Source organism: Sphaerodactylus townsendi, linkage group LG04, assembly GCF_021028975.2.
Source record: "Sphaerodactylus townsendi isolate TG3544 linkage group LG04, MPM_Stown_v2.3, whole genome shotgun sequence".
NCBI classification, from domain to species: Eukaryota; Metazoa; Chordata; class Lepidosauria; order Squamata; family Sphaerodactylidae; genus Sphaerodactylus; species Sphaerodactylus townsendi.
This window is the reverse complement of record NC_059428.1, coordinates 83,139,088-83,157,540: the sequence shown is the minus strand read 5'-3', so window position 1 is coordinate 83,157,540 and position 18,453 is coordinate 83,139,088. Positions and strand designations below refer to the sequence as shown.

Here is an 18,453-nt window from a genome sequence, read left to right as displayed (position 1 = left end):
GAATTGCTTTGCCTCTTTCATGGGGGGGTGGTTATTTTTGTAAAGGGGCTACAATATCAATATAAGTGCAATAATAGCTTTAACCTTGAGGTTGTATGCCTTTAAGAGTGACTTGATGGGTGAAGTTTAAAAATCAGGAAAAGCAGACTCGCAGCAGGCAGTGGGATGTCAAGGAATACACAGAATGTACGTACAAACCAAAAACACAAAAAGTTTTGTATCTTTTCTTACCTGTGAATGTCTCTGTACATGGATTGACTCCTGCCAAACGTTTGGAAGTCCCAAAATCAGAAATTTTTACCACACCACTATAAGTGTTCACCAAAACATTATCTCCCTAAGAAACAAAATAGTAAGACGCGAGTACACAAACATCACTAGAAATTGTGCCAAATATACCCTAATTGAATGCCTTTTATATTTTTACCAATTATTAGAAGAGAGTTTAATAACTTGCCTCAAAGAGCAGATTACATTAGTGAAACAATGTTGCATTTCTTGAATATATATAAAAAGGAATTATCTACATGCTCACTTTTATGTCTCTGTGTACGATCTGGTTTTCATGGAGATACTTCAGACCCTCTAGAATTTGCTTGGTATAAAATTTAATTGTAGGTTCTTTCAATGGTCCCCATTTTGATCTTAGGAGGACAGAAAGACTTCCTGGGTTTAGACAGAAAACAAAAAACATAAAATTACACTTCCAAGGGTCCTCAGAGCTGTTATAATTCTCACACTGTTGCACATCTACACTTTGTATGTTTCAACATAATTCTGGACAAAACTCATGGATAACATTCCACCATTACAAGAGAAGTTGGTTGGTTTGTGATTAAAATGAGCCAGGATGTCTTCGGCCTTTTATATTTCTCTGCCTTCTCCCTACCACACACAAAATGGATGCTGAAATCTTTCCAACTCAGAATAATCACAATTAATTACGCCAACTGCATGGAGAGAAGCCTAAGAACTCACACCACCCTGTTAAAAACCTTTGATCCTCAGAGAAACCAAAGTGAATAGCCAAATGGTTAGATCAGAAGAATTATTTGGAAGCACATGGGAGAAAGGAAGTTTTTCTGGGAAGTAAGTAATACAGGTTTATCGGATCCAGGCTGAGCTGGGGTGAGGATCTCTGAGCTCAGAGAGGCAGAGAAAAGGCCTGAAGGAACGGTGCCATTCAGCTGAGAAATATCTGTATTGAACGCTTTATTATTTTCTGTCTTTATTTTCAATAAAAGCATTGAGAACTCAGCTGGTTTCAGAGCATCTGGAAAAAGAACCCAAGGTTTTGTAGAAACAAGCATGGCTCTCCCAAGTTTGATTTCGTAACAGAGTATTTTAACGACTTGTGTTTACCACCTATCCTTCATAAAACCATGGCAGATGTTTTGAGGAGTAGCACTATATCTCAGAGGCGTATCTAGGGGAAATGGAGCCCAGGGCAAAATGTGAGTTTTCCCTAGACATGGGGGGTGGGGGGAGATCGAGCCATCTGCTGATCTTACGAAGGAACGCCCAGGTTTACCACTAGGTAAGTGGAAAGGGGCCCAGGTCTACCACTTGGCAGGCAGGAAGGGGCTGAGAATGCTGGCACAGGCTCCAGCTCTGGAGGTTTGACAGCTTGTTGGGTGCTGCTGAATCCAACCTGAAACAGCATCACTTTTAATGTTGTTTAAACTAAGGAGCCCAGATTCTCCTTTTAAATACACCTGAAAGAGAGACTCTTAAAGGGAGTTATGGACCCTCAAGGGGGTAGCCCAGGGGTAGGGAACCTGCGGCTCTCCAAATGTTCAGGAACTACAATTCCCATCAGACCCTACCAGCATGGCCAATTGGCCATGCTGACAGAGGCTGATGGGAATTGTAGTTCCTGAACATCTGGAGAGCCGCAGGTTCCCTACCCCTGGGGTAGCCCCATCTACTGTTAGCTCCCATTGGAAACAATGGGGGATGGGGCACCTCCTTTGGAGGTCCATAATAATAATAATAATTTGTTCAATTTATATACCACCCTCTCCCCGAGCTCAGGGCGGTTCACATCAATAAATACATTAAAATGTTAACCAACTACCAAAACTATGAAAAACATTCCACCCTCACAAAGTTAAAACATATTTTGTTGACGGCGTCAGAATTTTTCTTTTCCCCCTTCTCTCTCCTCCTGCACCCACAGGAGGCCAGACATTATTGGTAGCGAATATCCGATGTTATCCCGACTGGCCAAGTGCCTGGCGGATCAACAGCAGCCTAGGAGCAGAGTAATCAGCCCCTAACCCTAGACCCTAGGATCAGAGAAATCAGCCCCTAGACCCCGGCTGGGGAACCTACATTGAAGGTACAGTCCAATGACCAATATATAATTAATGTATTGTCGAAGGCTTTCAAGGCCGGAATCACTTGGGTGCTGTGTGGTTTCCGGGCTGTATGGCCGTGTTCTAGCAGCATTCTCTCCTGACGTTTCGCCTGCATCTGTGGCTGGCATCTTCAGAGGATCTGATGTTGGGAAAGCAAGTGGAGTATATATCTGTTGGAGTGTCCAGGGTGGGTGGGGAAACCTTGTCTGTGAGTAACAAAGGCGGCAACCAGGTCAATAGTTGAGGGCATCTGAATAGAAGTATGAGTAACAATGAAGACTATAGCCTGGGAGTAACCCTGTAGATAGCAAGGTCACTGGTGGGAGCATCTGAATAGAAGTATCCTGGCCTTTGTTTCTTTTGTCTATGGTCATCCTGTGTTAGTGTGGAGCTGGTTTGACACAGTCTTGACCCTAGTACCCTAGTCTTGACCCTGTTAAAATTGTCCATGTGCTTATAGATTTCAATTGCTTCTCTGTGTAGTCTGACATAGTGGCTTTCAGAGTGGTCCAGAATTTCTGTTTTTTCAAATAATATTCTAATAATATTCAAATAATATTCAAATAATAATAATAATAAACAGGGCTCTACAGGCTACTGGTTACTCTAATACAGAAATCAGAAGGGCTGCAAGACCAAGAACAAGCCACATGAACAAAGATAAAGAGCCATCTAGAGGGAAGGTGTTCTTACCATACATCAAGGGAACCACTGATCACATAGGAAAACTTCGGATGAAGGAAGCACCAACCCTTACAAACAATTCTACAGACCCACCTAAGAAAAATTCCTTAACAGATGCTACGCTGTTCCTGAAGCAAAGGATTAAGAGGGATCCTTTAGCTACTGCAGTGAGCTCTATCACATACCATGCAGCTGTGGACAAGTCTACATAGGAACTTTCACTCAAACGAAAGCGCATTGCAGACACACGTGATCAAAGAACATCGGGGCAAAGGCACTGCAGGACTTATTTCCAGCCAGAAAATCTGAAGCAAGTAATAAAGCAGAACACATGATAAAACCAACCTGGACATAGAATATTATTTTGAAAAAAACAGAAATTCTGGACCACTCTGAAAGCCACTTCATGTCAGACTACACAGGAGAAGGCAATTGAAACTATCCATAAGCACATGGACAAATTTTGGCCAGGGAAGGAAGAAACTATGAAAATGAACAGAACCTTGGCTGCCAGGTAGTTGAAAAATACTAGGGGTCAAGACTCGTGTCAGAACCAGCTCCGCACTAACACACAGTGATGACCATAGACAAAAAAAGAAGAAACAAAGGCCAGGATTACTTCATTATTCAGATGCTCCCACCAGTGACCCTTTGCTATCTACAGGGTTACTCCCCAGGCTATAGTCTTCATTGTTACCTCCATACTTCTATTCAGATGCTCCCTCAACTATTGACCTGGCTTGCCGTCACTTTGTTTCAGCATTTTCACATGACAAGGTTTCCCCACCCACCCTGGACACTCCAACAGATATATACTCCACTTGCTTTCCCAACATCAGATCCTCTGAAGATGCCAGCCACAGATGCAGGCGAAACGTCAGGAGAGAATGCTGCTAGAACACAGCCATACAGCCCGGAAACCACACAGCACCCAAATATATAATTAATTTCCTATCTACTAACTATACCTTACCCCACAGCTATGTGTAACCTACTCCATAATACTCAAAACTAAATCCTAGCTAGCCTAAAACAACTAATCACTACACAGCCCTTTTAATACTGATCTCCATTCACGTTCACAGGGATGGCAATAAGAAGACTAATTTCAGCCCTACTGTTTCTCTGGACCCTCTGCTGCTACCTAGAGGGCAATCAGCCCCTAACCTCAGACCTCCTGAACCAAACTTCACCAAACCTGTGAGGTATCATCAAGAGAGTCTCCTGAAGATACCCTGGAATTTTGGTGGTGCTATCCTAAAAAGTACGTCTCCCCACAGGCTGAAAACTGAAAAAACCACCAAAAAATACAAAAGAACCCGAATTTTTCCACCCCCACGTGACCAAATGGCGGGCACCCAGGGACTTATGACCCCATATGACTCCATGGCATCTATGCTTCTGTTATATCTTGACTACTTTGTTAGTGATGGAGTTAATATAAAAAGTTTATTTACGAAATATGAAAACAGTACACTTCAGACCTATTACTAATGTGCAACAAAATTAGTACTTCATAGAGAAAAATAGGCTTTTAAAATTTGTAGAGGGAAATTAATATGAAACAAACCTCCTGGTACCTGCTCCATAAAGATTTTAATATATCCATCTTCAGAAACAGAACCAAGATACTGGACTATATTACGATGCTTTAAATATTTGTGGAGAGCAATTTCTTCATGTAGTGGCTGAGAATATCTAATCATGAAAATACAAAGTGAAAATTTTTCTAAGTAGTAAAATAAGAAGGAAACAGTCTTTCTTACAGTGCAATTCAAAGCAGAATTACACAATCTTGTTCAAGTAGAAATACAAGTGTGGATACATTCAGTGTAATTTAGTACAAGTGACAATCACGGTCTTTTCCTTGTGTCTTCACCTGCACAAGAACACCAGGTCAAACAGAAATATTCATGTTGGATCCAATCCTACACATGCATTATTTTTAGAACTTCTGAAACTGGAGGATGTGGCATGGAATAAACATGAGGGATGTGAAAAAGAAAAAAGTCGAAGAGGAATAGTTTGGAAAAACCATTATGTTATGTTCTCTAATATTGAAATTAAGCTGAGTCATATGAAAAACGCGTGCGTGCGTGCGTTCTGGATCCCTATGCTCACCCATACTTGCCTGTGGGTCCTCCTTTTTGCTCCTGGAGACACTGGTTGTTTTCATCTTCAGGACTGTTTTCCCTGGATGTTACTTTAACCACTACCCAACCCCCAAACCCAATCCAATGCCCTCCCTTTTTTCTTAGTCAGCTCTTGTGTGTGCATCTTAATTGTTCAAAAATATATTTCTTATTTAACTTTTTTTATTCTTTAATAAAACCATATTTTAATTATACAACTGTCTGCTCATTTTAGAGTTTTCACCCAGGACTATCCTGATATACATAGGCTATTGATCCCAAATACCGGCTCTTGCTCTGTATCTCCAGCTAAGTCCCTCAACTAAAGTGGAGACTGCCTAACAATACCTTTGTGCACCAGAATGAGAATGAGCTCATATACTAAATATATGTTCTGATTAAAAGGATAACTTGTGTTCAAGACAAAAAATAATTGCATCAACACACAAGAATGTACTGATAGAAATACTAAGGCTCACCTGCTGTCCCTCTCTGGAATTTCTTTGATGGCTATTCGGACCTGATTGCTAAGGTCCCTCCCAGCATACACTATTCCATAGGTCCCTTTGCCTAATATTACTCTGTCTCCATTCTCATCATAGTCATACTCATACTGAAAGCAGAACACAGCAGCACACGAACACATAGACAAGGAGACAGGATGTGTGTTCAGCTGATTTTGACAAAAGCGATTACAAATATATTTGCCTGTACAATCAACAGCACTGCTAGAAATAAAAGAACAAGAACTTCAAAAATGTTTTCTGATAACTATGGTATGAGGCACCAACTTTGCATTACATGACCTGAACAGATGTAGCCTTAATTGACAATTTAAAAACTTTTTAACACTATATATAGGCAGCCGCCTGTTACAAGTATGTATGGTATCTGATGTCCATTGCAAGAATGAGGCAAACCACCATTCAGCCTTCTTCACTTAGGAAAAAATTCTCATTTACTTCCCAAGAAGCCTGGTGGGTGACCTCAGGTCAGTCACAGTTTTCTCAGAGCTCTCTCAGCCCATGTGGAGGCAGGCAGTGGCAAACCATGTCCAAGTTTATCTCGCCTTGAAAATCTATGGGGTCACTGTGATGGCACTTTCTACCATTACAAATAACATATAACTTCCAGTGGACATGAGTGTTACATGCTAAAGTTCCAAGGAAGGAAGGCTCTGGACTTGATTAAAACTTTTCTGGGACATGTTGGTAGTTCATGCCGTGGCACTGTTTTAAAATAGTTACATCTTACCTCACAGAAGTAGTTCTTGAAACAATTCACTCTTACTATCAAAATACAATAACATCCACATTTGCTAAATCAGAAATCAACAACATTAAAATATCAGCAATAAGAAAAACCCATATGATGATGACCAAGGGAAGGATGGATGCATAGCTGGGCAACAATCCTCCCCAAAGATACTTTTCACTAAAAATCTGAAAAAAAACAAAAATGTTTACATCTGGAACCTAAAGCTTGAAAGAGTAGGCATCTCATGGAGAGATGCAGGAAGAGGATTCTAGAGCTGAGATTCCATAACAAAAATAAAACTAAGTCCCCAGTACCCATCTATTCTCCACCATCAATCAAGGAGGCAGGAAATATACTTTGGTCACTTCCTGTAGGCTGGTCATAGCCATCCTGCCCCAGTATCTGTCTAGCTGAGGATCGGACTCACCACAATGAGACAAGAACAATGGAACCACAACCACACACACAATAACATGCTGAAAAAACAAACCTAACCTAACAACTCTGGAAGGGACCAAAGCTCAAAGGAATACTCACAAGCTCTGAAACTCTAGCTTGGAATGTTAACATTGCAATTTTATATATGAAACAAATTACCGGAGAAGAATGATAACAGGGAGGGCCAAGGTGGCCTACAACCACCCAGGAGAAGACCCCTTCACCAATGGGTCGTTCTCCTGGATGGTATAGGCCATCTTGTTTGGGTACTCCCCAAGCAGCGACCCATAGGGTGGGTTCTGTTAATCTCCAATAATGTGCTCCAGGATTCTACTTCCAAAAAAGGCCTGAACAGCATCCAGAGAGGTCAACCTATAGTGCCTCACGAAAGAGAAGGGGGAGGCCCCAGTGGCCGCCCTACATATCTGTTCTAGAGACATGTGCTTGACCAAGGCTGCGTTAGTGGCTGCACTCCAGGTAGAGTGGGCCGTGATGCCACTGGGAACCGGTAGATGGCTGGCCTTGTGCACCTCAATGACGCATGCCCTAATGCTGGAACTAACAGCCGCAGAAGACATGGCCTCACCTACCCTAGGGGGAACCATGTTAATAAACAGGGACCCACATTCTCTGATATTTTCTGTGTGCATGAGAAAAACCCTCAAAGACCAACGCACATCCAGGTGGTGCCATAAACATTCCCTGGGATGGGTAGGGTTGGAGCAAAAGTTAGGCAGAACCACCTCCTTGTCGTTGTGTGGTTCGAACTTAAAAATATTTATTCTTGTTAATAAGGATAGTGGATTTAGGCTTGTTGTTTGTATCCCACTGGGATACGATGGGATACGATGTCACCACTGGGATACGATGACGACAGAGAGCGAGGGTCATCTTGATAGCGCCCTACTGGCCTTCCCCATGGTTTTAGTGATTCAAGGATTATCAGAGACACCACTCTTAATCCTTTTGACGGTTTCAGATTGGTGATCCCAGGGTCACCTGTGGCATCTGGTTCAGTTTGACTGCATGGTTCTTGAACAGAACAGTAGGAGGAAGAAGAGCTATTCAAACCACATGACTGAGACGTTGCTAGCCTCATGTTGTCCGTCCACCACCAGGATTCACAGATCTTCCTGGAAAGCGTTTGTTCACTGGTGCAGGGGGAAGCTAATCACACCAGAGACTCTGTCACTAGATGTCATCCTAGATTACTCACAAGTTGGTCTCAAGCCCAGCCTTTATAGTGCCACACTACAACGCCAGGTGGAGTTAGACTGAAACTTGCCTCATGCTGTAATGATTGTTAGTTAACTGACTCAAGAAGAACTGAAATTCCTTTTAGAATTGAGAAGTAATTATCATTACTTCTAAAATCAGTTCTTTATTCTATAAATGAATGGCTGCCAAAGGTAACCGATTCTCTGTTTCCCCCCTTTGTGAAAGATTCCAGACAAAGTCTGAACGTATTTTTAAGAATGTGGCATATAAATATTTGAAATAAATAACTTGTCAAACTCCAGTTAAAATGTTTAGTGCACCAGAATTGTGTTTTCACTGGGGACAATTCCATGTCATTCCATAGAGGACATAGAACAGGGATTCTCTTAACAAGGAGGATCATGTAGAGTCCAGAGGGCCAGATGAAGAGTAAGAGGGAGGTAGCCTCAGCTGGCTCATGGACTTGATAAGCCTCGCAAGGAAGCCACCCCACCTTGCTGCAGGCTTGCCAGTCCAGGCACCCCTTGTGCCATTCTGCAGCAGCCCAGGCAGCAACCCTCCCGCAAGGGCACAGTCCAACCAAGTCACATTAACATCATATCCCATCCTCGTAACAAAAGCGTTCAACACCCCTGATTTAAGCTGTTACAGTTGCAAACACACATTATACACACAGCCTCACTTACTGCAACATTGGTCAAAAACAGATATCTTATTTCTTTTGTGCATTAGGTAACATATTAATAAGATGAGAAGAAGAAGAAGAAGAAGAAGAAGAAGAAGAAGAAGAAGAAGAAGAAGAAGAAGAAGAAGAAGAAGAAGAAGAAGAAGAAGAAGAGGAGGAGGAGGAGGAGGAGGAGGAGGAGGGGGAGGCGGCGGCGGAGGAGGAGGAGGAGGAGTTTGGATTTATATCTCCCCTTTCTCTCCTGTAAGGAGACTCAAAGAGGCTGACAACGCCTTTCCCTTTCTCCCTCACAACGAACATCCTGTGAGGAAGGTGGGGCTGACAGAGCTCCGTTGAGCTGTGACTAGACCAAGGTCACCCAGTTGGCATGTGTTGAAGTGAACAAGCTAATCTGGTTCACCAGATAAACCTCCACAGCTCAAGTGGCAGAGCAGGGAATCAAACCTAGTTCCCCAGATTAGAATGCACCTGCTCTTAACCACTACACCATGCTGGCTCTTAGGATGCTTAGATATATCATTATTCATTAGATATATAATTACAGATAACTATATATATCCAAGCAGCAACAGTGCAATGCCATGGAGTTATTCAAGTCCAAGCTCATTGACTTCAATGGAGATTGCAGTAACTCTGCCTAGGATTACAGTGTAATTCTTTTAACTATATTATTTTATCTGTTTATTTTTTTATCTGCCTGCCTATCTGTTCATGGTAGTAATCTGGAGACCAATTTCCTACAGCAATCCCTTAGGAAACTGTGCAGACTTTCTGTCAGTATGTTTGTGAAATCATTTTTTCATTCGTTTTGAACATGGTTGTCAAGTTTACTGTCACTATACAAAGCTTCCCAGGTAATACTGGTTTGCTTATCTTAACCTGACCTGCTCATGCCTTTCCAACTCTCTTTTTACATGCTTTAGTATTTCACAGTTCATTATACTGCCTATTCTTTTTCTCAGAAATATCATTTAGACATTTTCGTGTCCCTTTCATTTAGATCTTTCCCGTGATGGGAAGCTACTGTTCCAATTATCACAACAGCAGATACAGTGCAATTCAGGCCTACTGTATTCCACATTTATATCAGTTACACTGTTTCTGTTTTTAACATGATTGAATATCTTAGATATTTATATTTTCATTATTTAAGAGCTGGGATCTTAAAAATAAATCATATCAATTTTACTTACTTCTAGTGTGTCACCATCAATCTCCCCTTCAAGTTCCAAACTGCTTCCCACAGCATCAGTTAAAATTTCTTTAACTAAACCGCAGAACCTGAAAACAGTATATTTCTCATAGTCAAAAACAAACTAATACCAGGTTTTCTGCTAGACTGGCCAACATTTCTAATTCAAATTGAAATTCATTTTTTAAAACCCAACTTTGTTACTGGTGAAAAAGGTGTCTCCTTTAATCACAAAAAAAGATCATAGGGTCAGTATGGACAACATCCACATGACTGAGGCGGTCATACGGAGGAGATTTACTTCCAAAAGTTTGTTCTCTTCCTCTATTATTATTGTTGCTTTATTAAGACCCATTTAAAGTAATTAAAGCAATTAGTCAAAAGAACTTGCAGGACCAGCTTTCTGGAGTGCAGAGGGTTTATTTATTTATTTTAAATAAGGGTAGTTTATAGGTATTTCATTGTCCATTGCAAAAGTAAAATCAAGAAAATAATTCAACAATGAAATTTTGCTTCAGTTCCACATTTCAGATGAATCAACTACTCTTGCATCCATTATTTTGACATTCAGGAAAACAATCAAACCTCTCACCTATTACACTGGTTCTCTGTAGAAAAGTAGATTTGAAAGTCATCAGAGTTGTCATGGACATACAGAAAACAACATCGTTCATCAAATTTAGATATGCTGCAAAAAGTCCATTCAAAACAAAGTTATACTAGGTACAAGATGTGAGCAGTGAAGAAGAAAAACAGCAGTTTCCCCATCCCCCAGGCCTTTCTGTTTCTCCATGTCATGCGCAAAAGACCTTCAAATACAATAATGGATACTGAACTTTGCTGACAAGGTCTGACTACTACTATATGTATGAGACATAGAAATCCATACTGCACTATATAAGCAAGAGGAGAAAGCAATGACAATTTTCAAAGGTTATGTAAAAGCAGCTAGATCAATATCCATCTACCTGCACTTTCAATTCACCAATCTAAATATAACATTTTTATAGCTGTGTACGTGGAAGGAAAGATGAATTGACTTTGTACATTCCACATCTTTCAACAATGTTATAAAAGACAATACAAGCAATATTGTATGTTACAAGAAATGGAATTTCAGAAGCGTAAAGACATTAGAGGAAATAGGAAAATGTCAAGAAATATAAATACATTTCAATTATTCAGTGCATGTTAAAATATTCTATGGTATGCATGTTATGAAGAATATTTTAAAATAAGTTCTATCCCTATTTGGTACTGAAATGTGTTGATGTATTTGATTAAATTCAAATATTAAATAATTTCATACATATATTTTATGTCTTAGGTAAATCAAAATTAATGTTTTCTTATGACTTTGACAAAAACGCAACCTTCCAAGAACTAGCATCTTAGACTGTATTTATAACTAAGAAGGTACATGCAAACTATAGCAAATGTTTTTATTTGAGTTCAGTATTACACATTCTGTAAGAGAAGATTTAAAAAGCTTTGATAATGTATCTACCAATTGTTATTACAATACAGAAACGAGAAGAAATGTTTGTCAGTGTCTTCAAGGACCATAGTTGTGGCTATTCATTTAAAAAAGTATTGTTCAAATCTGTATTTTTATGCAGGCATATATTTTGTTCACCATTGGCGGGCTAATTGTACTGTGCAGAACTAGTAATATTTAACTTTCCTCATGCCATGAAGGAATGAGGAGAAAACCTGCTAATTTGTATTAGGCAAGACAGCCAATTAGATTTCTGATTAACCAGATACTATTTAATCAGTCCATTAGGTCCAGGCCAGTGCAATTCTGAGGTGAGGGTGAAGCCCCTCAGGAGGCCATGTGACCCAAACAACAGCATAAATGCCACTTGCGGGCATTTATGCTGGCGTACAGGCCCTTTACATCGGTGGTGGGGAACCTCATAGGAACACAACACTAAAATGCCAGAGCAGCCACAGCATCAACACTCCTCCGGTGCAGAAGCCTTTGTTGGTGTTGAAGGGGGCATTCTTGGGAATGGGACCAGCTTTAGTTGACTTCCTGAGCTCTTTAAGCCCAGGAACACCTCCAAGGTGCAGCCCATGGAAATGGATAGAGCAGTTCCACAGGTGTTAGGGATGTGCCCCTGTCAGTTTGCTGGCCATGGCGCACAAGCCTCTTAGGATTGCACTGGCAAACATATGGTGCTAGGGAACCAGTTCTCTCTCTTCCCTTTTTAATTGTTCTTAAACATGATTATGTACATAGTGGCATAGATGTTAGAACTCTATTAATATTATACAGTATTCCAGCTATACTAGGCACTGAATCTTGTATCAAAATCTGTTTAATAAAAAATCCGGACATGATCCACATTTGGATAATATAGTTCTCACGGGGAGATTTCTGTTTTCTCATGTCATATTTGTTTGTAAGAGTTACCATTTGCACCTGGTGTCCTGAGTTTTTAGCTGGCCACCTCAGGAGTCCACCCCAAAAGCTGTATGATGATTTCATGACTTATAATCACCAATCTAAGTAAACTAACACACACACACCACATCTCTATGGGCACAGGCCCTTACACATCCCTGTCAACTTGAATCTTTTCTTACACAACCACATCACACACACCTCAAAGTTTGAATAAAGTTTCAAAATCTGATGTTCTAGCATTTTTAGAACAGGCAGGCAAATGGAGTTCCTTAAAGACCTATGGCACAGTAAGGCACACAGAGAAATTAAAGCATGAAAGTGTTTTCAAGCACACCAACCTTATTCCTCTAATAGAAGAAGCTGTAAAGTTCCATTCATGAATCTGTTTCTGCAAATGTAAAAAAAAAGCATTTCAAAGCAAGATCACCACCACATCTTATCACAAACTGGGCACAAAAATTGAGTCTGAAGAATGTTAAAAAGAATGCTGTTCCAGCTCATTTAGGGAACTAGCAAAAAAAAGATAGTGGTATTTTTAATTGTAGTCTGCCAAGAGGCTGTGATAAAGGGCAGATAATAAATGTGAATAGAAAAATAGAAATTTATTTGTTTGTTTGTTTGTTTGTTTGTTTGTTTGTTTGTTTTGTAGGCCACCCTTCCCTGTTAGCAAGTTTAGGACAGCTTACAACAGTTACAGAATATGCAATAAAATGGCCCCTGCCAAATAGCATCAATATATTACAGCGTCCCAACAAATGCTGGAAATCAATTGGTTAACAATACAAATGAGAACACAAACAATACCAAGAAAGAAAAAAAGGAAGGAAGGAAAGAAAGAAAGAAGGAAAGAAGGAAGGAAGGAAGGAAGGAAAGAAGGAAAGAAGGAAAGGGAAGCCAGTTGCTTCCCTAAATGATAGGCCTAGCAGAACAGCTCTGTTTTACAGGCCCCGAGGAACTGAAGTAAGTCCTACAGGGCCCGGGTCTCATTCAAGAGAACGTTCCACCCAGCAAGGGCTAGACTTAAAAAGGCTCTGATTTCAGTTGAGGACAGTTGGGCATTTTTTGGGCCAGGAGTCACCTATCAGTTGCTGTTCGTAGAACACAGTGTTCTGTGAGGAATATATAGAGGTAGTCATGCAGATACAAAGGACTCAGACCATTTAGGGCCTTAAACATTAATACTATTCTAGAGGTGATCATTGCATAGATCACTGTGGCTAGGTCAGTATGAGACAGGTGGGGAGCCAGAAATCTAACCTGACATAGCGGAAAAACACCAATTTGGCCACATTTGTGACCTGTAGTTGCATGGACAGGGAAACATCCAGGATCACACTCAGACTTTTAACTGTCAACATTGATGTCACACCATCCAGAGCCATTCTTCAAGTCTCCCTGGCCCAGCCATAGGGCCTCTAATTTTCATGGGTTTAGTTTCAGCCAGCTCAGTTTAAGCACTTCACCACAGCCTCCAGACAACCAGTCAATATGTCTGGAGTGGCATCACCCATCAACAGATATAGCTGGATGTCAACAGCATACTAGTGACACCCCTGCCCAAAACACCTAACCAACTGAGAAACAAGGTGCATGTAGATGTTAAATGACATTAGGGAGAGGATCCTGCACGCCAAAGGGTGGCAGGGTGACAACCTCTCCCCTTGAGCTATCCTCTGTCCCTGACATTGGAGTAATGAGTTTAGCCACTTGGAGACTGTCCCATTACTCCAAATATCAGTAAGGTGGTGAGCCATAAAATAGAGGTCGACTGTGTCAAATGTTGCTGTTAATTCGAGCAATAACAGCAACACTGACCCACCTCAGACTAGGTGCATTTGGAGATTGCCCATAAGAGTGACCAAAGCTGTTTCCATCCTATGGCCAGGTGAGAAACTGGACTGAAATGGGCCCAGAACTAATATGTCATCCAGGAAATTCTGAAGATGTTCTGCACCCACTCTCTCGGCTACCTTACCCAGGAACAGAAAATGTGACACTGAGTGGTAGTTGGAAATCTCTGGAAAAACATATCTTTAAAGAGAATAAGCACAGTATACATGATCTGATCAACACAGAGCATTTGTCAAGATAAGCTTTCCTCTCTAGACCTCAATCAAATGAGTTCCATTCCCCAAAAGAAAGAAAGTTTTAAAAATATAAATTATACATATACAAACATGTCAAGTGCTCTTACAGGATACTTTACAAAATGTGATGAGACACAAAAATTGTCTCTTAAATTGTTCATCTGTAAAACTGAGAAGGTATTTTTGTGAAGGGTTCTGTTAGAGCCCTAACCAGAGAAGCTGGTATATAACGCAAACTATTTCTAGTGAGCAAGAATATTCTTACCATTTCTGTAGGAGACACATGCCACAGGGAAACAGTTCTCTCATCTGCTTCATTATTAATTGAAACATATGCAGGCTGATATACCTTAGTTGGTTCTATCACCAATACCTAAACAAAGCACACATTTAGCAAAATCTAATTACTAACATGTTATCAGAGTAAGCAGTAAACTGCTTATTCTAAACTTGCTTTCTCTATTTACAATACAATAACATTCTTGTCTTTTCTTCAAAGATTTAACAGATGTTTTAACACAACCACAAGACTGATAAAACATACATTACAATTAGGTTTCAGTCAACTTTAAAATAATTTATTATAAGTCCCCTTTTCTGTGTCTTGTAATATATAATTCTATTCATTTCCATGATATACGAGTAGCAGAAGGTACCCCAAGATCATCCCTGTTGTTTTCCTGGTTATTATCAGATTTCCCCCAAGCTTGTGATATAGTATTAAAATAATTTGATAATTTAGGACAATTATTAGCGGGTCCATTGATATCCATAGTTCACATACAAGCAGTGATGGACAATCCAGAGGAACTAATCTTTCCGACAAATTCTTGCTGACAAATATCCATACTAGAAACATTTTAGAGATCAGATTTATTCATGCAGTAAACACTGCCCTAAAGTTGAGTTGCCAGATAACCTCATAAAACAACCAATCCATTCAATTCTATTGAATACTTTTCCAGCATTTACAAATATAATTTTCCCCTGAGCTAGCTGCACAAAACTGTTGGCCACTGTTGCCGTTTTGCAGAATATACAATATGTATTCCAGCCTTCATTAAAATGCAAACATGTGCCTCTTGACAACTGATAATATGTCTCTGCTGCTCACTTGGGTAGCCGATCCCACAGATCAGCTTTGGCAGCAAAAGGACAAACAGTGACTTGTGCCATTGCTAAAATCCAATTCCATTCACAGCAAACTGGATGTAGCCAGCAAGCTCTGCCCTGTTGTCAGGTAATGCTACGTACAGCCAGCACAGCTCTACCTGTCAACCTCATTCTATCGGCTGGTTCACATGGCAGATCATAACATCAAGAGACAATTTTTATATTACTTTCAATCCAATTCTAAACTGAACAAATACTTTAGCATGTAAGAGAATGTACCGGGAATCTTAAACCATTCATTGTTTCTTTGGTTGCCTCAAAAATTATGTCTAACCAGAAGTTCAATTTCTCTTGTCTTGGAGAGTGTTCTATGGAGAGTTTCCTGAAACGTTGAATTAAGACCAGGTTCTGCACTAACGACTTCAAATACCTGGAAACCACAATACAATAAATCAATAAGTAGCAATAGCAACTATTTCTCCTGTAAGTATTTCTGTTAAGTAACTGGAGAAAAAAATCAAATACAGTAAGTAGAACCCTCTCCCTGAAAATGGGCAGACTGGGATAATTAGAAAACCAAAATGCAGAAGACAAGTTCCCAACCATCAGTGGGGTGGGGGGGGGAGCATTTGTGCCCGGTGGAATGGGTGGGGGGAAAGGGTGATTTGAGCAACTGGGCTTAGCGCTGGCTGTCAGCCAGTCAGCTTTCAAGCAGCTTCCTGTAGCCTGGCCCCAGAGGTCACCCCAAGATGGAATGGGTGGGGAATACAAACCCAAGGACAGCAGTCTTATGCTGGCACATAGCTCAGATTAAAAGAAGCAGGCTGAAAAGGTGCTTGGCACTGAACAACTCTCTCTGCAGAGGTCTACAACCTATGGCTTGTGGATCCCTGAGCTGGACTGGTGCAGGTATTACATATACTTTTAGTTTAGTGGTGGAGCCAGGCAAGCCAAGCTACCTGCTTCCTTTGGCATTCAGGGTTAGGGTTAGCTGGGGAACACAGTGCATGTCCAAAAGGAGCATCCTATGAAGGGGCAAGGGGGCAAGGAGCAGAACAGTCAACTTCAGGACTGGCCATGCCCCCAGGAAGATGGTAAAGGCTAGGAATTACAATTCAGGTCCTAATTCTAGCTCTTTGCTCTTGGTTACCTCAACAGGTGGGTTGGGGAAGATGATGACAGCAGTCAGGCTGTCAACCACATTTACTGACCCACCCTATGTTGTGCCAAGATAAAAGAAACCAATAATCTATAAAGTTGTGGTCTGATTCTTCCCACCACATTGTGCTGTGTCATCCTTCTCCCCCACCTCCCACCATAGGCTTGTCTCCACTCCAGTCACAAGGCTCTGATGCTGGGTAGACATCATGAACATGGAAGAACCTACCAGAAAGTCATCAGGCTAATGTATGTCCCTTCCTTTGTCCTCCTATAACGATGAGATGAAGATTTCCTTGTTTTGTAACAAACTGCAATTCATCATCAAGCCAGATTAAGCACTCTAACAAACTAAAGTTTGTTCTTGCTTACCATACTTGGATTCTAAACATCAGTTTCAAATCCCCAAGAGGTGAACAAGTCACAACCACAATTTGCTAAAGAGACACATTTGGACATCACGACAAACTGCAGTTTTGTTGCAAATAAGGAACTCCCAGTGTAGTACATGAGGAATGAGGGTGGAGGGGAAACATGCATGAACCCAAAGACTTTTTGGCCCATTATCACATAGAAACCATGGCTTGTTCCATTGATTGTTCATAATGTCTGGATTTCACATTTGACTTTTCAACAAGTTTACAATAAAGTATATGTACATCCTTCCCTACGTAACTCACTTATTTGAACCAAAGTTCCTGAGTTTGTTGCATGTACAGTTTAGAAGATTATAGCTTAGTTGGTATATGAACAAGTACAGCAAAGAGCCATCGATTTAAATAGAAGATCCTGTGATTCACAACCAATCCTTAAAAGTGATTCTCAGGAGATGACATATCTCAACCTGTATTCAAAAACTGCCCTTTTTGAAATATAAACCCTTTTTTTCTTCAGAACCATGTATTTTTGACAGAACAATAGATGCTAAGAGATTTCTCCAACTTTTACAGTAATATACAATTTCACTAAGAATAGAATCCCTATCAGAGAATTGTAACAATAAAAAAGTCATGGCCAGTGGCTGGAAATTTTTTTGAAGGTACAGGACCAATTAGACCTGACAGCCTAATGCCACTAAAGAGACTGATCAAAAACAAACAAAAAGTCATGCAGAATAACTTAACAGAAGCACTGAACAGATTTCATCTCATATCAGACATAATCCCCATACACTAAACCCTCCAATGTTTTGAAGGTGTACAGTAATACATTACAGTATAAGAAGCCCCACAGAAATCATACCGGTTTCATTTAATTTTCATTCTATTTCTTGAGAATGCATCAGTATCCTCTACATCATCATGTTATAAATAAATGTATCACATCCTAAGATTGGCACCACTTAATGAACCCCAGTAAAGCAAACAAGAGGGCCACAAATTCAAATTATCCTACAATACATACCACATTGGCGGTTTCAGTTTGAACAGCCTCTCGGCGGCTTGTACTGCTTTACCAATGTCATTCGCCAACATGCTTACACTGAAGAACTGCCCAACATCCCAGTAATTATTCATTTTTTCCAAGCTCCCTTTTCTTCCCAACAGACTGTTTAATCGCACACCTTGAAAAATCCACATTAAAAAGATTCTGTTACAAATGAATACAATAATCTTCATTCTGTGAATGAAAAGTTGGTAGGCATTCCTATTCATGAAAAATCTAACCTGAAAAGGTTGTATGCAGAAGCACATTATAAGTGAACCGTACTGCTAC

General features: G+C 40.4%; 1 protein-coding gene across 4 annotated transcripts in view; it reads right to left on the bottom strand.

Annotated features, from left to right (window-relative positions):
• The window catches only part of MAP3K15 (mitogen-activated protein kinase kinase kinase 15), an 89,767-nt gene that overhangs the window by 31,835 nt on the left and 39,479 nt on the right, over positions 1–18,453 (bottom strand). For all 4 annotated transcript variants that reach the window (XM_048493101.1, XM_048493103.1, XM_048493100.1 and 1 more), the window contains 10 exons: positions 18,142–18,301; positions 15,859–16,009; positions 14,732–14,839; positions 12,718–12,767; positions 10,559–10,654; positions 9,968–10,055; positions 5,656–5,789; positions 4,615–4,742; positions 536–666; positions 232–337 (listed from right to left, as the gene is read on the bottom strand). In XM_048493101.1, the coding sequence (XP_048349058.1) occupies positions 232–337; positions 536–666; positions 4,615–4,742; positions 5,656–5,789; positions 9,968–10,055; positions 10,559–10,654; positions 12,718–12,767; positions 14,732–14,839; positions 15,859–16,009; positions 18,142–18,301 (1,152 nt within the window). The remainder of the gene's footprint in view (positions 1–231; positions 338–535; positions 667–4,614; positions 4,743–5,655; positions 5,790–9,967; positions 10,056–10,558; positions 10,655–12,717; positions 12,768–14,731; positions 14,840–15,858; positions 16,010–18,141; positions 18,302–18,453) is intronic.